This window comes from Amphiprion ocellaris, chromosome 12 (assembly GCF_022539595.1).
Source record: "Amphiprion ocellaris isolate individual 3 ecotype Okinawa chromosome 12, ASM2253959v1, whole genome shotgun sequence".
Lineage (NCBI taxonomy): Eukaryota > Metazoa > Chordata > Actinopteri > Pomacentridae > Amphiprion > Amphiprion ocellaris.
In genome coordinates this window covers 22,393,933-22,418,702 of record NC_072777.1, presented here as the reverse complement: position 1 = coordinate 22,418,702, position 24,770 = coordinate 22,393,933, and the positions used below count along the sequence as shown (strand labels likewise).

The window sequence follows — 24,770 nt, the reverse complement described above, 5'->3', positions numbered from 1 at the left end:
TTCAACTTAAATATTTATTTTACAAAAATGTAAAAGTAAAGCCTGATTTTGTCATTAGTTTTATCGTTCTTTCCTTCATTTTTACTTTGTAATTCTTAAAAAAAAACGTGGATGTCCTTATGTCAGACACACAATGCTAAAGGAGTGGTAAACCAAATTTTCACGCTTTTGCTGGAATGAGAATATCAGTTTAAAGGGACAGCATGTAATTTTAAATTGAGAGAGTTCAAAAACGCAAACTGCCTCCATCAAAGCAGAAAGTTAAATGAGGTTTATTAAAAGCAGTACTGTACTAACTAACTAATGCTTTTTACCTCAAGCTATCCCTTACTGACAGAACTGCTCAGTCATTTTCTCAGTTGAAAATGCTTTTAAAAAAAACCCAAGTTTACAGACTGATACTGGTTTTGTAATGCTTTCCAATGTGTTTTCTATTGTTTCATTTCTGTTATATTCATATTTTATTGCTGATTTTAATGTCTTATTTTTGCTTTTTTTAAAGTACTGTGTCCATCCATGCTTACTTAGAAGGATCTGGGTATCTGCTCACTTTGTTGACGTCAGGAGAAATGAATGATTGTAACGACTAAAAAATAAACTTGATGAAACACTGATCTACTTATGTTTTTTTTTCCACAACACAGTCAAAGTATTGCTGTGAATCTCCCATATTCAAGGGTCTGATCTTTTTCTTAAGATGGTTTTGATTGCAACCACAAGAGGGAGGCATGTAGAAGTTCCAACACCAGACTGCACAGTAACATTTCCAGGTCTATGACTCTGGATAATTTCAAAACAAAAGCCAATTGGATCCGGTTGCATGAATGCATTCCAATACCCATACTGCAATACTATACATCAGAAAAAAAAAGATTTACTATTTCCCAACATGTAGCATGTCAACTGCTATTTGTATGTCTCATTTTGCAGTTTGCAAGCCAACATGTATCCATGGCCATTCTGACCATCTGCACAACAGAAGGCACCACACATATATAACGTTGTCTCACTCAATCAACAAGCTTGAGCCACTGAATGCAAAGGCATCTAATTTCACACTACAGACAGTGACAGATATACTACAAGACAGTTATAGCCTGTATTTTGCCCTAACCATGTTCCTACATGCAGTATGCAACGACACATACTTTGCAAGAACAGAAAAAACAGTAAGTGTGCAGTTTGGAATGTAGGGTAGGACTCACTTCATATACACCATCACTTTTTGTATTTCTATTTTTGAATAGGAACTTAATTACTTCTTTATTTGTGGAGCACACATTTGCTATGATATGTTTTAGACTTTAATCAAGAAATTGACAAAAACAGCCACAAAATACTTAAATCTCCCATAATGTGCCCATTATCAGCAGATTAATCAAAGTCTCATTCTCCCACATTGTGTATTTCAAGTTTCAGGTCAGTACTAACATGTTGTGGTGGGGCTTGAGGAATGGCAAAAATAAACATCTTCATATTTTAACAAGGTTTAGTTTACATCTCAAAGTTTATACCAACCAAAATCTACACTTAATGTGGATTTCACCATATGGTACCTCTAAATTTTAATTATTTTAATCCACTATCGGTTCAAGCTTAACTTGCGTTTATTTTGAAAAGTTGCCTCGGATGAGGTTTCGTCATCATGCTGCCTTCGCTCTGATTGGCTGAGAGCACGCTGCTGCTGATGTGGTGTTCTGAGTTAGCTTCAGCCTGAACAACCGATTCAAACACTTTCTTTGGTGAAACAGAGACACTGTTTCGTTACAATAATGCCTTACTACCAGACCTGGGAGGAGTTCGCCCGCGCAGCAGAGAAACTCTATCTGACAGATCCCATGAAGGTAATAAAAATGTTTATTTCTTGAGTACAGAGCAGCTTAGCATGCTAGCAGGACACCCGTGTAGCCGGTTAGCTCGTTAGCGACGTGACTGCTGACTAGTTAGTCTGAATTTTTTTTTTGATTAAAGCTTTCGAATTCACCAGTTGTTGTTCTGTTTACAGGTCAGAGTGGTTCTAAAGTACAGACACTGCGATGGAAACCTTTGCATTAAAGTGACCGACAACACCGTGGTAAGTATATCGAGAAAATCCTGTTTTTATTAAACTGTTGGTATCAGTTAATTAAATGTTAACGTGAACGTCAGACCTCTAATGCTTGTATTTGGCTCTGTGTAGAATGAAGTAGGATGACATAACCAAATAACGACATGTAACAGAAACATGAGTAAATCTTAGCAGCTGTGAAGTTTTTTACTTGAAGATACTCACATGTAAATATTTACCTTCAGTTGGTTGATAGATTTATCAGCTGATGTGTGTCACTAGTCTCAATATACCCTCGTATAAATGTGAGTTTACAGACATGCTAGCAGCTCTGTGAGGCTGGAATGTCTGTGATAGTGAAGAAATCATTCTGTTTAACAAGTCAAAGAGTTGAACAAGTTTTAACAAGATTACCAGTTAACCAGTATCACTAAACCAACTTTCAGGCACACTTGCCTCAGATCGTGTCAGCCTCATGTCTGCTCATTTTTCCATCAAAGTTGTGATGGCAGTCTTACCTGATCAAACCTGGTAACATTTCTGTATCAAATATAGCACAAGTCTGAGCTGCCTGCGTGCACTCACAACTGTGCTTTGACTTGTGTCAAGTGATTTGATGAAGGCTTTTCAAAAACATTTCAACACCAATATCAACCCAAAAACGTCACAGCAAAAGACACATTTTTTGCACCAAAATCGCGAAACATTTTCCTCTTTCACTTTGTTATACGGTCTCAGATTTCTTGGGCTACAGGCTACTGAAATGTCCACAAAAATTAAAACGACTTTACTGAGATGAAAACAGACATTTGCAGCTTAATAACACTGACCAAAAGTTAAATCTGTTTTTTTCCACAAGTTAACATGATCTGATGTTTAGGTTATTGCTTCCAGCTGTTTAAGAAGTCTTTTCACTGAGTTTATTGCTGCCTTTAACAGCAGCAGAATCCATATGAGCATCTTCAAAGCTAGAGAATTGCAGACATATGCACATGTGGAACATTAGCTCTGATAATTTCATACCTGCATAACTGTAATTATTATTATTATTATCAGTTTATTTAAAAAGGGACCATGTACAATATTACACATAAATGTTTCCATTTGATGTATTGCACCAGAGTTAGCTTTAAGCTAATTTCCATCTGCAGTCCCTTTAATTATAAATTAACATGGGGACAGGATCAGTTTGAGTCAGGCTGTGATCGCTAATCACACTTTTCTGCACCTCAGATAGATGAACTATCACACAAAGAGTCACAGTTTATTTGCTGCAGTTTCTTATAACAACAGGCATCCCCAGTCATAGCTGTGTCGATGTAATTTTTACTGTTGAGAAAGTATTACTGAGATTTTCTTCATACACTAACAGAGTTAGTGTATGGGGAATTTGTAAATACAGTTGAGAGTTATTTGTTTGGACAGTGTGGTTACAACTGATTTAGATTTAGTGTTTTTTTCCTCATTTTAAAAGACTGATGAAGTCATATTGCATGTGTAAAAGGGTGCAAAATTTATCCTCATGGGGACATTAACCTAAGTTTTGTGCCACTTTATGCTGTAGATTAGGACTGAACAATTAATATTATGGGAACTACAATGTTGACAAGTGCAATATCCAAATTGCAGGAGCTGTGAAAGTACGTTATGTCATAACATACCTGTTAAAATTAAGCATTATGGTGCTACAGACATACTCTTGCCAACAAATCATATTTTCTCAACGCAAGGGAACATGCTTGTTTGGGACACCACGGCAAAAATCACATTGTCATTTTTATATATGTTTCAGTGAAAAAACAAATGCAAAGTTGACCATTCCCACTTAAACCATTATTGAAATGGCAATTCCAATATCTGTCAAAATAATCAGTCTGATTATTGTTCACATAAGCTTTAATCTGACTGTAGGCTGTAAATGTAGAAATATTTCTCTGTAAAAGCTAGAGGATCACAAGTCTGTCAACAGGCAACTGAACTGTTTTCAGCAACAGTTTTTTTTGTTGTTGTTTTTTTTAAACATATTTGGGACATAGGTTGTTCCAAGCACTTTGGATGATTTGCTATGGCTCTTCTCTGGTTTATTTAGTGCCAGTTGCTTATGTTGCTTTATATGATCCTACATTGACTCAGGACTTCTGTGGCAACCAGATCATCTGTTTGAGGATTTATTGTGCAACTTGTGGTTGATGATAGTTGATGGTGGTTCTCGTACTGGAGCACTGGGATATTTTCATAATCTCATTATTTATGTGACTTCTTTATCAGGGCCTTAAAAGTTATGTCGCTCCAACTAGTCATTTTAATGTAATGGTAGGTGTCACTGCCTTCATTAAGTATCATTTTTTTCCCTTCCTCACAGTGTTTACAGTACAAGACAGACCAGGCCCAAGACGTGAAGAAGATTGAGAAGCTCCATGGAAAACTGATGAGACTCATGGTGTCCAAGGAGACGCACAGTGGTGCCATGGAGATGGACTAAAATGCTCGAGAAGCACTTGGACTGGTTTCAGTGGACACAGTGGTTGTTGAGAACCATCAGAGTGCGATGTGGAATCTGAGAGAAGAGTGTTTATAAAGAGAGAAGGTGGTGAGATTGACCTGGCTGCCTACACTGATTTAGTACCATCAGAGACGTGAAATCTAGATGTACTGTATATATTTTATCCTCCCAGGATTTTGTTTTTTATGATACTTTCTGTGTCATTTATAATCCCATTGTCCTGTTTTTCATTTTTAGGCATTTTAATCACGTCCCTGACAGTATTAATATAAAGTAAGATCAGTGTAGGCTGCTGAGGTATTGAAGGAAATGTAAAGATGGGGAAAGTGAGAGGGTTTGGGAGAATGTGGGGTGCTACTGTGGAAGCAGCTTTAGCACCTTGATTTCTTTAGAGGAGGTTGCATTTATTTTCAGTTTTGAGGGGGACGAGAAAGACGAGTGATAAAGACATTTTCTTTATGTGTCTACGTAGCTATGTCGAATTCAGTGTCAGCTGGTCAATGGGTTTCATTTTTGATTTTCTTCATGGACTCGTGCCACACAAATGGAGCAGGACCTTCTGATTTCCCAACAGTGGTGTGGAGAAACCCACGACTTCTACAGAGAAAGCCAACCCACACCTCCAAATGCCTTTTCACCTACTGACAGTAATTGCGTTACATGTTCAATAAATGTTTATTTACCCCAATACAGCCGACATCTCTCCTGTATTCATCTCCTAGTGGACTGTGGTATCTTGAACATCCACAAATACATGCATGATAATACACAACAATATATATGGAATAAAAGTTTTCATAACAATGTTGAGTGTCCTTAGGTTAAGAGTTAAAATATTTTTAAAGGTTCATCTGGTTATGTCAGTCATTTTCTCAAACTGTTATGCTCAGATTTCGCGTAGGTGTCTTTATGGTCCAGATGAGTGATGACAGAGTGCAAGGTAGTGGATATTGCATCTTCTGGGGAGCGGTTTGGACAGTAAGCGAATTGAAGGAGGTCAAGTGATGCAGGGAGGCTGGCTGTGATGTGTGGATGTTTTGAAGCATCTGGGACAATGGCCTGACTGAGGGAGATGTTAAAGATGTCAGTCAGTACATCTGCCAGTTCGCCAGCACAGACTCTGAGCATACATCCCAGGATGTTGCCCAGACCTGTTGTTTTTCATGAGTAAATCCTGGTTAGGGTCCTCTGTGTGTCTGCTGCGTTGAGGGCGAAAGCTGGCCCGACAGATGGAGCAGAAGGACCAGCTCTCTCTCTGTCGTTGTCGGGTTCGATGCTTCAAAGCAAGCAAAGAAGTTATTGAGCCTGTCTGGAAAAGAAGCATTGTCATCGTTTGACCCCCTGCCTGGTCTTGTAGTTCGTCAGTGCTTGAACTCCCTGCCACATCCATCTGGAGTTTCCTGTGTCACAGAGGTGTCCCTGGATTTTCTCTGCATGAGTGCGTTTTGCAGCCTTGATCCCTTTTGAGAGCGCAGACCTGGCTGAGCAAAGAGCAGTCCTGTCACCCGCCCTGAAGACTGCATCTCGGGCTGTTAGCAGCCAGTGCACATCTGTAGTCATCCAAGGTTTTTGGTTGCCACGTGCAGTGAAGGTCTTAATAACAGTGACATGCTCTGTACACTTTGCAGTGTAGCTGGTCACCGCCTCAGCATACTCCTCAACATCAGTCTGATTGCCCTGAGAGGCTGCTGTCTTGAAAACCTCCCAATCAGTGTTAATAAAACGGTCTTGAAGTGCTGAGGATGGACCCTCTGGCCAGATCCGGGCTTGTTTTTTCATTGGCCTGCTGCGCTTGAGTAGGGTTTGTAAGCGGGCAGCAGCATAACAGAAAGATGATCAGAGCGGCCAAGGTGGGGGTCAGAGTTGTTTTTTACATGTTGTTTTTACGATTTTAGAATTTTATGAAAAAAATAAAACTGTCACCAACTTGTGTCCATGATTAGAAAAAATTTAAATTTAATAATTTAATGAAATATGACCCTGTTGTTCATGGTTACCAAAAATCAATATTAATCTTTTTCTTTATCTTGCTCTCAAAACTTTCTCCAAAAAGTTAACCAAAATCTGTCTTTTCAGAAGTGTATTTAAAAAAAAAAAAAAGGCCATCCCGACATCTTATATGTTCTTATTCTATGGTTAACAAAGATCTATATTTTTACCATTTAATAAAAATAACCCTGCTGCTATATTATTTCTAAAGCATGCCATGGTTATCAAAAAAGTGCACATTTGTAGCATTTTATGAAAATTGGCACTGTCACTATGTTGTTTCTAAGACTTTCTCCATGGTTAACAAAAACCTATATTTTAAGCATTTTATAATAAGTGTCTCTACCTCCATCTTCTTTCTAAAACTCCCTCTATGGTTGCCAAAACTGTATTTTGTAATCAATTCTTGGCAGATGATCACTTTTTGGCAACACAACAAAACACTGGCAGCCATTCACCTGCCACAAAATACTACATTTCCCATCATCCTCTTGTGGCGGTCATCATCCGTGACGCATTCACTTCCCAGGACAAACTCTTGTTCTGGCATGTTTTCCCTTTCGTGCAGGTGTGGTATAATAATGTAATACTATTAATAAAAACTCGACTGACAGTTTAGCTGCTGCAGTCTGTTAAGCTGAATGTCAGCATTATAAAATAACAATAATTTAAGGTGAAGAACAGTAAAGTAGGTCGGAGTGAAGGAGCTCAGGTCGGGAATCGGACGGAACCACTGAAGCAGCGTCCTGGACTGAACTGGACCTTCAGACTCAGTGGATCGACTGCAGGTAAAACTGCAAAAACCTGGTGTCCTGAGTGAATTCTGGTGAATTTTCCTTTCCCGTTTAGTAGTTTTGACTTTAACATTATCTTCTAAAACAGTGTGGCTGAACTAAAATAAACGTAAAGTCGTAAAATGCAGCGTTTGGAGCAAACAGCAATTAGCTTAAATTAGTTGATGTAGTTCACTTTGACACATTGAAAGTGCGTGGGGAAAATTTAACTACACCGTCGTTAGTAATCAAGAACCTGATAGCTTGTTAACTGTGAGTTCATTTATTGCTCTCTAGTTGGCATTGACTAACGAAATACGAACTAAACTGAGCTTTTATAATCAGCTGTTTGAGTCAGCGGTTGTTTTTGCTAGCAGCTAATTCTGCAGCTCTGAAGTTCGGTTTGTTCTAGAAAACACTTTGTTTTGCTTGTAATGGAGCCAAACTCAGCTGTCAGGTCGTTGAACTCTGACATGAATCCACCAACTTGCAAAATGTCGATCCAGACTTTTCTACAAATCACTTTTTTTTCTCCAATGTGGACCACATTAGATCAGTTCCGGACGTCAAACCACTGTATATTCATTGGTTTCATCTGGACTAGACAGAAGAGTCTTTAAAGCACAGTTTCTAATTTCTGAAACATTTCAAATCTGGTCTAATGTGGTGTACGTGAGGGAAAAAAACTGTGGAATCTGACTTGTTTTGCTTTTTCACAGATATATTTAACACTTCAGAAAGCAGAAATTGTGTTTCAAGGAATACTTCTCTGAGACAGTCTACTCCAGATTACCTGTTGTAGTCCTAGACCTGATATAATGTGAGTCAGATCCAAATAAACGACAGGGAAATTTTCCTTTTTTGCTTTTTCACAAATTGAATAAAAGTTCACAAATGAAAAGCTGTATTTTAAAGAGTTTATAGCTTCTCAGGACAATTAAATACAAACTTGACTAGTTTATATATAGTAGTTTTAATGAAATGAATGAATGAAATTTCTCTTTTTTTGCATTTTCACAAGTAGAATAAAGCAAAGCAAATCATACCTCACACCTTAAAGAATATTTTGTCTCTTTCAATCTCATCCAATTTTGACCTGTTTATATATAGTGATTATAGACGAAGACCTGATATTATGTGGTCCAGGTGCAAAAAAAATGCAAGGAAATCTGGCTTATTTTTATTTTCACAAATGAAATAAGTTTTTTTCATAAATGAGAAATTGTGCTGCAAAGAAAATGTAGTCTCTCTGAGACAATCTAGTCCAGATACGACCAATCTTTATGTAGTGGCCATGTAGACCTGGTCTAGTGTGGTGCACATGCAAAAAGAAGGCAGTGAACTCCACTTTTTTTGCATTTCCCTTATAAGTTTACATGTAGTGTTTTTTTTTAGATCTGGAAAAGGTCAAATCATTGATCAGACTGTCTAGTGTCTACTGTGAAAAAAGCAGTGAACTCTCCTTTGTTTTTCGTTTGCTCAAATAAAATAAAGGCTTCACAAATTAGAAACAATGTTTTAAAGAATCTTTAGCCTCTTTAGTCCAGTTTTGACTTGTTTAAGTATAGTAGCTTTAGATCTAGCCCTGGTATCATGTGGTTTACATGCAAAAACAGCAGTGAAATTCCCTCTTTTTTAGTAAGGGTTCACAAATTCAAAATTGTGCATAAAAGAATGTTTCTCTGAGATAACCTAGCCCAAATTTAATCCTTCTCTGTATAGTGATTCTATAATCTGGAATTGGTCTGATGTGGCCTACAGTAAAATCCTTCCTTTTTGCATACTCACAAATAGAATAGAGGTTTTACAAATCAGAGATGGTGTTCAACACATTTTTTTTTAATCCTCTGTAAGACAATCTATTCCAGATTCCACCAGTCTAGATGTAGTGGTTTTAGATCTGGATCTGGTGTAATGTAGTCCAAGTGGGTTTCAGACATGAGGGTTTACCTAAAATGTCTAACATGGTTTTACATATTTACATGTAGCAAAATCTAAGAAAAAGTCAATCAGCTCTGTAAGTTAAGGTTACCCTAACTTTTCCCTTAACTCTCAAATCAGAAGCCAACTTCAGCATCGTGACTTTTTCACCAGTGACTGCCAGTAAAATGTCGGAACCGCTGGTTACTGAGAAACACTGTTTGGCAGTGATACAGTTTGTGACTGCAGCTCTCCTGAATGAGAAAAGCTTTGTCATGTAGCTCTCTGGAGCTGTGACTGAAGGCCTGGCCAGCTTATCCTGTCAGCTGGTAACAAACACAACAACTGTTCTGATTAAGTGCTCCCACATTTTTGTCTAAACTCATGACCAATAATGTGTTTGTGACTCCGACTTAGATTACACTCCTGACAGATTAAGCCACAGTCATATGTGCTCAACAATGGAGCTAAAAGTTTTCAGATCCTTCACTCAAGAAATAGCAGTTTCAAAACATGGAATTACAAGCAGAAGTCATGCACCTTTACTTAGTTAAAATTAGATAAGTGTTATTAGTAAAGTGCACTTAAAGTACAAAAAGTAAAATGTCCCCTGTGACAGAGATATTATTACATATGACTTTATTACATTATCAAAGCTGATGCAAGGATGTGTTTCCAGGAGTTTGCTGCTGAGCTGGTCAAGGTTGAGCTTTTAGCATATCTAGTTATACTTTCAGTCATAATTCAACTACTCTATTATTTTGTCCCTATCTGGTTTAATATGCCAGTTAGTCAAAGGTGAAAGAATGTGTTTGCTCAGTCTTTAAAGGTGCAAACACTGCATAAAGTAGACATATTTGACAGATTAATGCAGTAAATATGTTTAGCTCAGTTTTGTTGACAAAAACAAAAAGGTTGAATGTGATATTGTTTTAACTGCGTCTTTGCTCTACATGTCGTCTCACTCTTTCCTCCTTCCAGTCCCGTCTTTCTCCATTCATCAGCTCCTGTCTCGGTGCAAAGGCTTTCCATCATGTTCACAGAGGTGCTAGCTGCTCTGGTGATCGGAGGACTGATCTACTTCCTGGTTCAGAGGAGCAGGACCCAGGTTCTTAAGACTGAGGATGGCTGGTGGGGGGCTGGAGTACGATCTGCCGCTGAGGAGGATGTCACCATCTGCCCCTTTAAAGTTACCACCAGCGATGAAGAGCTGGAGGTTAGTTTCACATGGATCTTGCATCGTCAGACCTATCTGCACACCACTGTGTCAGCACTGAAGAATGATCTGGCTGCCCCTCATTATTATTCTGTGTTGCAGACAGTGCTATAGCATATATAGAATGTAGCAACGTTGCCGCTGCAAAATAGTGATGGAGGAATGGTTTCTGTGAAATAGTTGCTCGTATGGAGGCAAGGCACTATCATTAAAATGGGTAATGTATGGAAAGAATTTTGAAAACAGTAACATGCAGATAATAGAAGGGAAGGAGAAAGTCGTGTGAAATGTGCAGAGGTAATGGTTGACATCCAGTGTGTCAGACTGGTTTCCCTCTAATGCTTTCTGCATCCACTTTTCTGCAATGGTTTGCTTGAACATACATTTTGTCCTCTGCCCCAGTATGCAAGGAAAGTCTGTGTGCAGCCCAAAATTTGCAACTGGAACTGACGTATGGCATGTTTGCCAATTGTGAATGTGCCAGAAAATCAAACGCTGCTTAAAACAAATGCTTGTAGGTGGAGAGACTGTACGAGGAGATTCTCTGTTATCCACACCTTTATAAGTCATCATTAAGAGCTGTAAATGAAGAATTTGCTGCTGGGTTTGGGAGGTGCTTCCCATCAGTGTGGCCTGTAATAATCATATTGACACAATTTTTCAATACAGAAAAACAGACAGGATCCCTGTTTGTTTTTCTGTATTGAACATAAGGGGTTCAGCTGTACCTATTGTAGAATGACTGGAATCACATCCGCTGTCAGCTTCCTAAGTCCACGTTGGTCAGCCATTGGAGATTTACAGTTTACAATTTAATTTCAGACATTGGTCAGTAAATGGAGATATGGAAACCATAAATTGGCCTTTAGTTTGTCACACAGGAGAGACTCTCCATAGCACCCCTTCACACACACATATTCTATACTTGTCTGTCAGGACCTGTACAGGAGGATTGACCAGACTCGTCCTGTTCCATCACTCGAGGACAGTCAGTTTAATTATGGCTTCAACTCCCACTACCTGCAAAAGGTGTTGTCTTACTGGAAAAATGACTTTGACTGGAGGAGACAAGTTGACAAACTCAACCAGTACCCTCATTTTAAAACCAACATCGAAGGTGAGACGGCACAGCTGGACACATTGATGAAGGTCACGTTGTGTTCTTACTAACTTACTGAACTTCCATCCAGGTATTGATGTCCATTATGTGCATGTTAAGCCCAAGAAGGTGCCAGAGGGGACCAGTCCCATCCCTCTGATTATGGTTCATGGCTGGCCCGGTTCATTCTATGAGTTCTACGGGTTGATTCCTCTGCTGACAGACCCATCAGACCCAAACGACCTAGTGTTTGAGGTGGTGTGTCCCTCCATACCAGGATATGGCTTCTCTGAAGCACCACATAAGAAAGGTGAGTTTGAAAATTTCTTCTTCTCCTGCACACTGCCAGTTACTAAGTTTGTGCACATGTGAACAGGTTTTAATTCGGTTTGTGCGGCCCGTATCTTCCACAAACTGATGAAGCGTCTGGGCTTCCAGCAGTTCTACGCTCATGGAGGAGACTGGGGCTGGCTGGTCACCACTAATATGGCTCAGCTGGAACCCAAGTAAGAGCCACAAGAACCTCCTTATTCTTATAACCTCTTTATTACCTGGAAATAATAATTGTCATCAAGTTACAGTTAAATCTAGAAATATTATTCCATATTTTGTCTATATAACCACCTGTAAAGTTATGTACATATTTCTGTACACTCTTTTACAGCTTGTTCCTCACATTAGACCATATTTTCTGTCTTTATTGAAATCCTATTCTCCAGAATCGTCAAAGGCCTGCATGTGAACTTTGCTCCACCCTCCAAGCCGGGGCTGCTCATGACTTTATCCATCATGCTTGGCCGTCGTTTCCCTAAGCTATTCGGCTTCACCGACAGGGACACTGAGCGCCTCTATCCCTGCATGGAGAAACTGGTGGTGGAATCCATCAAAGAGAGTGGCTACATGCACATTCAGGCCACCAAGCCTGACACTGCAGGTAAGAACCAGGATCAGAAGGTTCTGAGCAGCATCACACAGTTTGAATCAGACTGAGGATCTTTGTTGCATCTCTCGCTGTTTTATTTGCTTTAATCTCTTCTTTCATTATCTGTAGTAAAGTCTAAAATGCTTTAAAACTAGTGTTGCTTTATATTCTTGTTTAGTCACAGTTTTGATAAGAACTACTTTTATTTATACATGGTTAATTATACTTTGAATTGTTATTCTTTTAGGACGAGGGCTTAATGACTCTCCCGTGGGTCTGGCTGCCTACATTCTGGAGAAGTTCTCCACGTGGACAAACCGCGACTTCAGGAACCTAGAGGACGGGGGACTCACCAGGTAAATACAACCAAATGTTAGAATCTTATAGAATTATATTAGAATTACAGTATAAAAACATCATGTTAATTTATTGTAAATACAGATGAAAGAAATAAATGCTGTATCTCTAATGGCAGAAAATGTATTGGCTCTATTCTGAAATGGGATTGTTTGGGGACATTTTTTTCCTGAGTTAAATGTATTATCCCAGTGATGTTGTGATCTGCTGAACTTGTGTGTACAATGTGTTACAGGAAGTTCTCTCTGGACGACGTGCTGACTAACGTGATGATCTACTGGACGTCCGGCTGCATCACCTCCTCCATGAGGTTCTACAAGGAAAACTTTGGCAAAGGTCTCAATGACCCACATGTAAAGTGAGTGACAGCTTGTGGGCATTTTATTATATTTGTACATTTTTGTCACCATATCTCCCAAAAGCACATCAATGACATATTTTGCATTGAAAGTGCTTTATTTTCACCAAGGTTTTGTGTTTTCACCACCTCACGTCTTAAGATAAATCTAAAGTCTTTCTCTGGCAGTATACAAGCCTGATTTAGACCCTAAATCAGAAGCAATAGATTAGATTTTCCACCTGCAACCCAATAAAAAAACTTGTGGTACAGTGAGCAGTGTTAGCTTCACATCTATTATTAAATTTCATCTTGTAGACTGCAAAGACATGGTCCTGTCTTAAAATCTGATGCTTAACCATCATCCACTCTTTCCCAGGATACCAGTCTATGTGCCCACCGGCTTCGCCTCCTTTCCTAACGAGCTGATGCACACACCTAAACTGTGGGTGCAACAGAAATACCGTAAACTCGTGAGCTTCACCCCCATGGCTCGTGGCGGCCATTTTGCTGCTATGGAAGAGCCCCAGCTGATGGCCGAAGACATCCAGAAGTTTACAAAAATGGTGGAGAAGAAGAAACAGTAGAGTTTGCACTGATGAACAGGTGAAGGAACTGTAAGTAAAGCAGATCAGTGAATCAGAAACTAGAACGTCGCGCTGAGCTGTAAGTAGGCACATATAGACAGTAAATGTAGATAGTCAAGTACGGTTTTTTTATGTAGTGGAATTTACAACAGAGTATAGATTTTTAAATGAAATTCCTAATCATATTTTTTATTGACTGAACCAGTCGTATACAGTGATAGTATTACAAAATGTGTTTGTTTGAAACTCGTGCAGTCAAGAAGGAACAGAGAAAGCACAGAAGATTAATTCATGAGATTAGTAGATCAGAATGTATGGGGAATTCTGTTTGCAAGCTGTGTGTGCTACAAAAAGAATGGACAAATGATTGTACAGTAACAAAACAAGATAGCAGGAGCAGGAAATCTACAAGTCCAGCTCCTTTTGAATCAACTTTTAGTCTACAGCTTTCACTTTTAAACTCATAATGAAGATACATTTTGTACATAAAGGAATGTTTTAAGGATGCAGTACTAATTCAAGCACTACCATTGTTATCTACAAAAGCACAGTAATACATTTACAGCAAAACACTTTTTCCAAGTATCGTAAAAACCTGCAGCTTGAATCACAGCGCGTTTGTGAGTTTGGGAGCTGCAGATGCATTATTGAACACGGGCCACTTCACTGTAGTTTCTGACTTTTTTTAACTGCTTCCCTCAGTCTTGTGGTCTAAAGAACAGTTTACTAAGCAGCTGCAGATGGGAGGTCAGAGGACACTTGGTGTTATTGTGTTGACAGCATAGACAAGGTGCCAGGCATTCCTCTGACTGATAGCATGAAACCTCTGTACATAGTAACACGATTGCCTTAAACCCTCAGATAATGTTTAATTATTTTTTTTAACTTCTTTTCATTGAAAACATACATTTAGTAGTTTAAAATCTTTTAAAGCAGATTTTTCAGTGCTCGGTTTATTCCACACTTAACGGAATAAGTAGTTATTTTACGGTTGCCTTTGATTCTTTGTGAGTGTCTCTAGACTCACAAATCTGATGCAAATGTGCATCAGATCCACATTTTGTATCACCAATTGCTGGATTTGCTCATTTCAAGCCGTTTAGAATGTCTCGAATTATGGGTTATTAATGCCAACTTTACAATTCAATTCAGTGTAATTTTATTTATATAGTGCAGATTCACAACGTATGTCATCTCACGGCAGTTAACATAGTAACGTGCAGACCTTACGAATCATAAACAACAGAAAACCCAGCTATCCAAAGTTGCCTTTGGATTACCTATGAGCGACGGTGGGAAGGAATGGAAAAAAAAAACCTAAAGCAGGAAGGGAAAAAAACTCAGACAGAACTAGGCTTAGGGAAGGCGGCCATTGCTTTGAATGGTTGGGTGAGAGTGGGGATGAGGGGGGTGGGAATAACAGGATAACTACTTTATTATGTCTTCTAAAGATTTTTGACAGTCATGGCGACGCTATAAACTCACATAGAAAAAATAGACAGTTAACGCATTACGTTGCTCTTGAATAAGCTAAATAGAATCTGCAATGCTGTTTGACAAGCTTTGTTTGGAGAATGATTATTAAATGATGACATTTATTTAGTCTTACGAGAGTGTAAAGATGTTTTTACTGCATTGTTCAGTTCAGACTTTTACTTCACAGTAATTTTACAATGACATGTAATTTCTGTACATGTTGTCAATAACGTGTTGCATCTCAGATCATGTCACGCTGTTCTTTTTTTAACCAAATAAAATTGACACAAATCGGACTGTTCTATTTCTGGGGAAGACAGAAATCACGACCCTGTGCCCAGTTGTTTGCTAAGTTCAGTTGAGATTTAAATGATCCCAAAACCATCTTCAGTTTCTTTCAAACAGTCAGACCCCACATTTGACCCACAGCACACTGATTATTCATAAATACGTTGTGAATATTTTGAACATGTGCTTTATATCGTAAAAATGCCAACTGTCCAATATTTTGGAAAATGAGAAAAAAACTACATTTCTGCATTTGTGGAAGGACTGCGTTTTATTATTATTTTTTTTATCCCCGTCCTGCTAAACTGTTTTGAACAACACGAACTGAAGCTGATCATCTTAATCAAGATACACCACAGAAACAGAGATGACGTATATTCACAAAATGATGCAACTTAAGGAGACACCTGTAGTCAATGAAGCCACAGAGTTACAATTCATTTCTGTTCTTACTAAAATATTATTTGTTTCATTTCTTCCAAATAGTAGTTGATGGTGATAATGCTATTCCCACTAAAGGTCCCAAATTATTGTTGCTTTATTGTATTTGCATGTCTATTTCTATTAAATGCTCTCCAATGATGTTATTTTATCTTCAAATAGACAGTTTTAGGGCTGCACAGTGGCGTAGTGGTTAGCACTTTCGCCTTGCAGCGAGAAGATCCCTGGTTCGCGTCCCGGCTTTCCCGGGATCTTTCTGCATGGAGTTTGCATGTTCTCCCTGTGCATGCGTGGGTTTTCTCCGGGTACTCCGGCTTCCTCCCACAGTCCAAAAATATGCTGAGGTTAATTGATTATTCTAAATTGCCCGTAGGTGTGAATGTGAGAGTGATTGTTTGTCTTTGTATGTGGCCCTGCGACAGACTGGTGACCTGTCTAGGGTGTCCCCTGCCTTCGCCCGAGTCAGCTGGGATAGGCTCCAGCACCCCCCGCGACCCTAGTGAGGATTAAGCGGTGTATAGATAATGGATGGATGGATAGACAGTTTTAACCCAGATAATGATGGCTTATCAAGTTGTTACTCCGCCAAGGAACGCAGTGGAGTTATGTGATGATTGGCGTGCGTTTGTCTTTCCGTCTGTTAGTCTGTGTTAAACATTAGACAAAAACAGAATAACAGATTTGGATGAAATTTTCAGGGAAGATCTGATATGACATAAGGACCAACTGATTAGATTTTAGCAGTGATGCGGCGTATTAGTCTGGAGCCACGGATGTGTCTAAGAATTCTGTATCACTGCGAGATAGAATCACGGCGTCACTGTAACTACGACAACAGGTGAACGCTACGTCAGCTGAATGCTGATGATCACATGATCCTACTACAAATCCACCACCGCAGACTTATCCGTCGGAAATTATACAACGACTGAGCAGCCTTCACTTGTGCACCTTATCTGAGATTTGGAACCTAAAAACTGCAACCATGTCATGGGTCAAGACTAAACTTTATCTTTAAAACTGGCTTAGAGGCACGTGTTGCCATAGTAACAGACAAAGATTCATAAAACTTTATAGCTGGGACAAGGACAAGCTGCACCACAGCTGGGACTGAAAATTTAGGACTTGCCTAAATTTAGATTTGATGGATCTGGTCGGTTATCTCTTGTTCTGGAATAACCCACTTGTGATGTGCTGTATAAGATTGCGTCACAAAACCAGGTTCATGACTTTTTGAAACAGTTTCTTCTGAAGGTCAGATTCAATCCAAATATATTTAAAGCCCCTAAATGTTCTCAACCAAACCAAAATGCATTTCTGTCTCTCTTGTAACTTTTAATGTCGCTCTGCCCTGAGCCTCCATCCCACTCTGGCCCAGCTGTTCGCAGAGCTTTGAGTTTCCCAAGGCCCCCAGTGCCCTGGCTCGGGACACCCTCCCAGTGCTGCACTCCCCCAGGCCTGACTGCCTGCCTGCCTGCTCTTCTTGGCAACCAAACAGCCAGGGGAGGATCAGGATGACCGGGCGGCTGAGATAAGGACCACATGAAGTTCCCCACATTACCTCACCCGATAAGGAAACAAGCGGAGAGAGACGGAGAGGCAGAGCGAGAGTCAGACTGGGAGGAATTCTGCGGATGGACAGTGATGTGCACAGAGGCAGCCGCTGGTTGGGGAGTTTTCACCAGTTGTTGGAGGGTCTGAGAGGAACTTTGGTCCTGCGGACGCCTCGTGAACTCTGGAGAGGAGCTTGGAGATGCCTGAACAGATAGAAATGATCTCAAAAATGACACCAGAAGGCTGTTCTTCACCCAAAAGAATCTAGATCAGACTTCAAAGTAGAACCCTGACCAGATGGAAAGATGACCTCAGGCTGTGTGTTTTGTTGCACATTCACTAAAATATCTCGTAGAAGATAATAACTTTCACAACAATCTCCAGCGCTTGAAAGCAAACCTCCATCCAGCCAATGAAAATAGACGGAACAAAAGTGATTTAAGTTTTCAAGATTTTGCCTTCAAGGCCACTTTGGCAGCATCCATGGCGGTGAATCCTCTGGAAGGTCTCATGTCGGTTGCAGTGAACCACCAGCTGGTCTCCACAGATCTGCAGAACCAGCAGCCTCCTGCAGCTGACAGCCCGGCATCCCTGCTCGGACTCCGGCAGAACTCACGGAGCAGTCGGGAGTCCAGGAAGTGGGTGAGTCTGAAGCAACGCTCCGGTTTCCCAACTTAAATCCAGGCATGACCCCGGTTTCAAAGACAAATTATGCAACACAGCAGTTAATAATTCTGAACAACCAGCAGGAAATTGCACAACCATTATTGCAACTTCAAGAAGATGTCATGTTTTGTTCATAAAAACAGTCAAGTCTAATGGTGTCTATTTTTTACAGAGTTTTATAGTGTGAGGTGTGTTTCAAGATGTGCAATACTTTACCACTGAAAAATAATAAACTGTAATAAATGTTTTTCTGTAGCAGGGCGGGTGTAGAAGGTGGAGAACGCATCAGTGTTTTACCTTTCATAGTTGTGATTTAATATTTCTTAAATTTATGGCAATGATGTGGAAGGCTGAAGATGAATGAGAGGAATCTCAGCGGGAAACATTAAGAAAAGCCAACTTTGAACAAATAAATAGTAATAAGCAATACCTGTGGATAAAGCATGACTGAACTGACACAAGCTGTTTTGACAATGCATGATCTAAAGAGGCAGCAATATCTTTAAAAAAATCCAGAAATAGTGTAAGCAGAATGTTTCAATGAGAATGCAAGAGCAGTATCACAGATTTACCTTTTTTTCCCTCATGATACCACTAAGTATAAATTAACTACAAGTACCGAAGCATTAAATAACTTGGATCATAAATAATGAACAAATAAAAAAAAAAACTGTATGATTTGTTCCCAATCGTTGCCAAGATTTCAAAAAGTTTCTTAGTGTCATAAAGGTTGGTAGTGATCCTTCTGTTTTCTAAGATATTCTAATGTCTCTGCAGACTCAGACGCAGAACTGTTTCAGCTTTCTTGAAAGGTTCTATATTTTTTAACCTTCAGATCTACCGTATGCGTATTCTTTGCAGCAGGTGCAGTCTGTGTATGAGTCCAGGTCAAACTCTGGTTCTGGTTGTGGTTCTGTGGTCCAGACCAGGGCGCTGAGGAGTCAACACTCCCCGGAAAACGCAGCTCGAGAGAGGAGTCGCGTTCGCAACTTGCGGCAGGCCTTCCACAGTCTGCAGGTAACTGACGTACACAGATGCTGAATTTTTTACCATTTCATTGAGTTAATACTGAACACAACTCATATCTGAGGCATTCTGCATACATTTGTGTCTTACCAGCTGCGTCCTGTTTATGTGTTGAATTAAGTTTGATATATTTGTTTAGAATATGTTCAGTGATTTTGCATGAAGAAATGTTGTCTTGAGTTAACTTAATTGCTTGTTGTAGCACAGAGGAGACAGTTTACATGCATTATTTCTGCCCCTCTGCTGGTTTTATTACACAGTGATTGTATTTTTGTCATGTGTAAAATCTATTTTGCATGTAAGAATGCAGCTTTGTTTAGTTTAATGGCAGTCATCTGCCTTTCTGTTCTGCCCTGTTTACTCTCCTCTGTCTGCAGGCAGCTCTGCCCTCAGTACCTCCGGACACGAAGCTGTCCAAGCTGGATGTTCTGGTTCTGGCCACTAACTACATCGCTTACCTGACAGAGACTCTGGACCAGGGAGGGACTCTAGCTGAGCACAGTCTGCCCTCCAGGCCGGGAGGATACCTGCATCCTGTTAAGGTAAAGAACAGACGGCTTACTGCCAAAGTCTGTGCAGCTTGTAATATTTCTGACAAACATTCAGCTACAAAGTAAGTACACATACAGTCCATCAGAAAACAAAGAACTGAATTTAGAACCCTATCTACCTCTCCATCCTTCTTGATGTACATGAAGTATGTAAAAGTCTATGATATGGCAACTGAAAAAGTTTCTTAACTACCCAATGAAAAACCCTTAAAAACACGATCAATGTTACTTTTAGACAACTTGCAAAATGTAGCTAGTTGTAACTACATTAAACCACCAATAACATATTTACATAACAAATTAAGTTTAGCTAATTGTAACTAAATAAAACCACCAACAATACATATTCATAACAAAATAATTTTGGTTGTAAGTTCAGAAATACGCCAATATTAAATTTAGATAACTTGATAATTTTAGTTAGTTGTAACTACATAAAACCACCAATAATACATTTACATACCAAACTAAATTTAGCTAGTTGTAAATAGATATAAGCAATAATATTACATTGAAATAATCTGCTAAATTTTGCCAGTTAGAAGTACAATACAACAACAATAATACATTTACATAAGAATCCATTATTTAGGTGGTTGCAAGTTCATAAAACCACCAATATTAAAATTAGGTATCTTTGATTTATTTATTTTTTGTTTGTTTCCTTTATAAGCCACAAGTGTTGCATTTAGTTAACATTATAATTTACAGCTAATAGTAATTACATAAAACCACCAGTGTAATATTTTGATAACTCGATAATTGTAATTAGTTGCAGCTACATAAAACCACAGAGGCTAACCATTTACCAAGCTAATGAGCCGGTAATGCAACATACAAAATGCAAACGACAAATGAGAACCATGAGGCTGTTGGGAGTAATAACACTTTCCTCAGACATTATAAAGCTAGATTAAGCTAAGCTAAGTGAAACTGTATGATTAAAATTACAATATACTAATTTACCATCCACCAAGAAATTAACTTTCATGGCCTACAACATTTCTAGCCTACACATTGCAACTCGTGAAAATTGCCATTTAAAAGGTCATGAATAGTTTTTTGGGGCCAGATAGCATGGATAGCTACCACTTGTTTACTCTAAATGGAAGCTAGCTTTTCCAGCCCACACACACTGATGAAAAAACTGTACAGTTTTGGGTTGTATAGATATATAACCAATAACTCACCGATTTAAAAAGTACTATTTAGGCATAATAAACCTTTAAAACTCTGAATACTTGGATAGAAATTGGGTGGAATAAACCTTTAGAAACATAAGCCATGTACTTAATAAAAATAATACAAGTTGCACAAAGGTCCTGAAACTTCTGCCTATTGTACTGCAGACACAGGACTGACATCTGTGTAATACTCTATTGTGTTGATACATCTATTTTATCCATATATCTCATTTCATTTTGCCAGGTCGGGAATAAAATTACAAGTACATAAGTTGTCTTGAACGCTGTTATGCTTATCTAAAAGTGATCATAAAATTCAGCTGTGCCACACATATTTTTAATTGATGTTGCTTTGACAGCTTCTGTCTCACATTGTTTGTCATTTTGTGCCTCCTCTTTGCCTCCTCTGGTTGCATCTGAAGCGGGAGAGACTAAGACGTGAGGAAAGGAGGCAAAGAAAGGAATCGAAGATGTGGAAACTAACAAACGAGATGGGGGTTTGGGTGACATCTCGTAGAATCTCTCTGCATTTAAATACAATCATGATTAAAAGTACACAAAAACACAATGTAACATTTTAATTAGCTATAGGGAAAATAGCAAAAATAGTTGCTGTGCACAAATCCAAGTAATCAAGATAATTCCGCATTAAAGGCCATAGAAAATGCTAGAACTCAAAAAATAAAAGCATCAGTGAAAAGATTCCACGCAAAACATGTCAAACTGTGAATATAAACAGCCGATGTCAGCTCTCAGTTTGCAGAAGCCTAATTTGTCAAAACATTCAGATACACAGTGCTGTTTGTAGTCGAAAAGGCTGACAGGTGACGGTATGTTTCTGTTCCACTTTTCTTGATTTGACAATATTTGTAGAAATGCATTCAGTCATATGTTTTTCTGTTAGGAGCCTTTTGTCACATTTATCCAGCTATGTTGTAAGTCTTGATACTAATCATTTTGTTAATATCATAAACTGTGTGTTTCCTCAGAAGTGGCCGATGCGTTCGCTGCTGTATTGCGGCAGCGTTGGAGAGCTGCTGTCGGCCAATCAGACGCCTCCACCTGGACGGGACGGGACACACCCTCTGACCTCTACCTTAGACGCTGATAAAGAGTGATAGCAGGACAATGGACGTAACTTTCACCGCGTTTCTTATCTCCAGTCTTAACCAGTGAGGTAGCTACTATTGATCAATGCAAAGTGTGAGATTTATTGAGATACTGATCAGTGACTTTCAAAACTACTTTCAAAACACCTGCTTCGTAGTTGCAGATGTTTCAGCAAAGCAGAAAATGAAAGAAGTACTTTAAGTCTTCTAGAAGTTAAAAGAAGGCACAAATTTTAGCACTGTGAATGGAAAATGGAAAATATAAATGGTTTTTAGAACTTTATTTAATCTAAATATCAAGGTTGGGGCTTAGAGTAACCTGCAGCTGCAGTGGTAGTGGCCATTGTTAGTTCATATTTTACTTTAGAAACAGGCTGTATGTCTTCATTAAACCAAAATGAAAATTTTTTTTGCAGAAATTTGGAGAGAAAAAAAAGTGTTCTCACAAGTTTAACACTTACAACACAGAGATTTAGATTTAGCTTTGTTGAAAATGTTCCATCATTATCTAAGCCGCAGACAGCAGCAGTAATGGATTTAAGACGAGGAAATGAAAAATCTGCTTCACTTGACTAATTACACCACAAATCACTACATGGAAGAACAGTGTGTAACCTGTTATCCTGATTTAGAAGCTTTACAGTGTTTCATTGTTTTTAGATGTTAATTTCACAGTATGGAAGAGTTCAGTCACCTGTGTGCGTTTTTTTTTATTTTTTAAAGAAATAAAATTTATGTTTGTGAGGAATTTCTTCTATTTTATGTGTGTGTGTGTGTGTGTGTGTGTGTGTGTGTGTGTGTGTGTGTGTGTGTGTGTGTGTGTGTGTGTGTGTGTGTGTGTGTGTGTGTGTGTGTGTGTGTGTGTGTGTGTGTGTGTGTGTGTGTGTGTGTGTGTGTGTGTGTGTGGGAGTGAAAGGACGGACAGATAGACGAGCAGTGAGGGAGGATTGTTGTGGGAACACAGCAGCTGTCTGACCGTTTCATATCGGACCACTTAGTTCTCATTACAGCTCTGCAACCTTTCACTTCCACTAAAACACCAGCTCCAAAAACAGCTCGTGTTTGTCGGTTATTGCTTCGGGAAGGATTGACGCTGTCTGCAGTACCACAAGAAGGTTTGCAGTGCCAAGATCGAACGGTCGATTGCTGGGTTTGGCTCTTTCCCGCTGTTGTAAAATACTTGTTCAAAGTGAATCAAAAAGGGAAGTTTAGATTGTTGGATTCTCTTTGTAAGATCTTCCCCTTGCTATGTGAAGTGCTATGAGATGACAGGTTGTGAATTGGTGCTATATGAATAAAATGGAACTGAATAGAATCTTTGCAAATTCTCAATGGTTGAACACTTACAGAGCTTACTTTTATATGGAAAAAAAAGCAATCAACAATCTTTCAGCATTTATTTCATTACATTTGGTGGTGAGAGAAACAGACACAACACAACAGAAACAACTTTAAACTGTTGGAGAAAGTGAACTAAACTCACTTTCAAATTCTATTTTGATCCCAACTACACACCTACAGGTACAGGCATGTGAGTGTTTCTTGCAGGTTTGTGATACCATCATGTTGACTAACCACACTGTCATCGCTGATACATAAAATCCATCAGAACTCTATATACTCCAAAATATCTTCTCTTCATAAATACATGAAACACAAGGTATTGTTCAGGCAATTATCAATGAGCAGAAGGTATAAACAATTTCAGATATGAAATCAGTAGAGAACTTATTTGACTGTTTCTGCAGTGTTTCTGTAATGTTCCTAAAGGTACTAATTGTGTTCCTGTGGTTATCAATAAGTACTTTATAAAACACCTTGATATCTTTTAAAGCCTTTTGTTGCTTTGCATGCTTCAGTTTGCTTTATTTTCAGATTTAAGTTCACGTTTGCTGAGTGTCACTACAAGGTTTGAAGTTTGACAATTTATTAGCTCTTGAATTGTAATGACAAACTTACAAGTCATTAAGAGTCAATTAAAGTGTCACAAGTTAATGATGTTTTGGCCCATTTTTCAAGCAGCAAGGTGATCAAACTTTTGCACATGGAACATCCATCCATGCATCCATCCATCCAATATCTATACACCGCTTAATCCTCATTAGGGTTGTGGTGGGGCTGGAGGTTATCCCAGCTGACTTATGGTGAAGGCAGGAGACAACCTGGACAGGTCACCAGTCTATCACAGGGATACACAGAGACAAAGAAGTACACTCACATTCACACCTGCGGACAATTGAGAATCATCAATTAACTTTGGGGCGTTTTTGGACTGTGGGAGGAAGCACATTCAACAGGTATTTTTATTTATTTTTAAAATCTCTTGAGCCATGAAATAAAAAGTGGATTAACAGTGGTCCGTGTACGGATCTGGTAATTGGATTTTCCGTTCTGAAACGGGTATTGAAAAACAAAAAACGAGTGGTTATTTGATTTTCGTTTTAAAATACAAAAATTAAAATTGAAATACAAGACATTTTTCCTTTTCATGATCAAAAAAGGATATACGATTTTTTTTAAAAAAAAATGCTTTGATTTTCGTTTTATATTCAGAATAACAAGAAAGTAAAATCATTAAGAGACAGCAACGAAAAAAGGTCAGTTTTTTCCATTTTCCGAGACCGGAAGTGGTCATCAGCAAGTGTAGAGCCAAACAGAGTACAGTGCATAGACTGTATATACATTTTTTTTTCGTGAGTTTTCATGGTCAAAATGAGAGATCAGG

The 24,770-nt window shown here is 38.9% G+C and overlaps 3 protein-coding genes across 3 annotated transcripts; all 3 read left to right on the top strand.

Moving 5' to 3' along the window:
- Positions 1-1,647: 1,647 nt before the first annotated feature.
- srp9 (signal recognition particle 9) lies at positions 1,648-5,238 on the top strand. The gene is made up of 3 exons (XM_023292635.3): positions 1,648-1,844; positions 2,006-2,074; positions 4,410-5,238. Exons 1-3 carry the CDS (start codon positions 1,773-1,775, stop codon positions 4,527-4,529), a joined length of 261 nt encoding a protein of 86 aa, XP_023148403.1. The 5' UTR covers positions 1,648-1,772; the 3' UTR covers positions 4,530-5,238.
- Positions 5,239-7,059: 1,821 nt separating this feature from the next.
- Positions 7,060-15,522, top strand: ephx1 (epoxide hydrolase 1, microsomal (xenobiotic)). Its single transcript, XM_023292628.3, has 9 exons — positions 7,060-7,327; positions 10,214-10,448; positions 11,385-11,565; positions 11,639-11,857; positions 11,924-12,053; positions 12,267-12,481; positions 12,717-12,825; positions 13,062-13,184; positions 13,543-15,522. Exons 2-9 carry the CDS (start codon positions 10,266-10,268, stop codon positions 13,748-13,750), a joined length of 1,368 nt encoding a protein of 455 aa, XP_023148396.1. The 5' UTR covers positions 7,060-7,327; positions 10,214-10,265; the 3' UTR covers positions 13,751-15,522.
- A 154-nt stretch (positions 15,523-15,676) lies between these two features.
- LOC111583497 (transcription factor 24-like) lies at positions 15,677-22,793 on the top strand. The gene is made up of 4 exons (XM_023292639.3): positions 15,677-18,151; positions 19,037-19,192; positions 19,579-19,743; positions 21,926-22,793. Exons 1-4 carry the CDS (start codon positions 17,993-17,995, stop codon positions 22,052-22,054), a joined length of 609 nt encoding a protein of 202 aa, XP_023148407.2. The 5' UTR covers positions 15,677-17,992; the 3' UTR covers positions 22,055-22,793.
- Positions 22,794-24,770: the final 1,977 nt, after the last annotated feature.

What these genes read in the sequence shown, in the direction of transcription:
- LOC111583497 (XM_023292639.3), top strand. Translation starts at nt 17,993, where the DNA reads ATGGCGGTGAATCCTCTGGAAGGTCTCATGTCGGTTGCAGTGAACCAC. An exon ending in GTCGGGAGTCCAGGAAGTGG is followed by an intron (nt 18,152 to 19,036) that starts GTGAGTCTGAAG and finishes TATTCTTTGCAG; the next exon opens with CAGGTGCAGTCTGTGTATGA. An exon ending in GATACCTGCATCCTGTTAAG is followed by an intron (nt 19,744 to 21,925) that starts GTAAAGAACAGA and finishes GTGTTTCCTCAG; the next exon opens with AAGTGGCCGATGCGTTCGCT.
- srp9 (XM_023292635.3), top strand. Translation starts at nt 1,773, where the DNA reads ATGCCTTACTACCAGACCTGGGAGGAGTTCGCCCGCGCAGCAGAGAAA. An exon ending in ATCTGACAGATCCCATGAAG is followed by an intron (nt 1,845 to 2,005) that starts GTAATAAAAATG and finishes TTCTGTTTACAG; the next exon opens with GTCAGAGTGGTTCTAAAGTA. An exon ending in AAGTGACCGACAACACCGTG is followed by an intron (nt 2,075 to 4,409) that starts GTAAGTATATCG and finishes CCTTCCTCACAG; the next exon opens with TGTTTACAGTACAAGACAGA.
- ephx1 (XM_023292628.3), top strand. Translation starts at nt 10,266, where the DNA reads ATGTTCACAGAGGTGCTAGCTGCTCTGGTGATCGGAGGACTGATCTAC. An exon ending in CCAGCGATGAAGAGCTGGAG is followed by an intron (nt 10,449 to 11,384) that starts GTTAGTTTCACA and finishes CTTGTCTGTCAG; the next exon opens with GACCTGTACAGGAGGATTGA. An exon ending in ATGGCTCAGCTGGAACCCAA is followed by an intron (nt 12,054 to 12,266) that starts GTAAGAGCCACA and finishes CCTATTCTCCAG; the next exon opens with AATCGTCAAAGGCCTGCATG.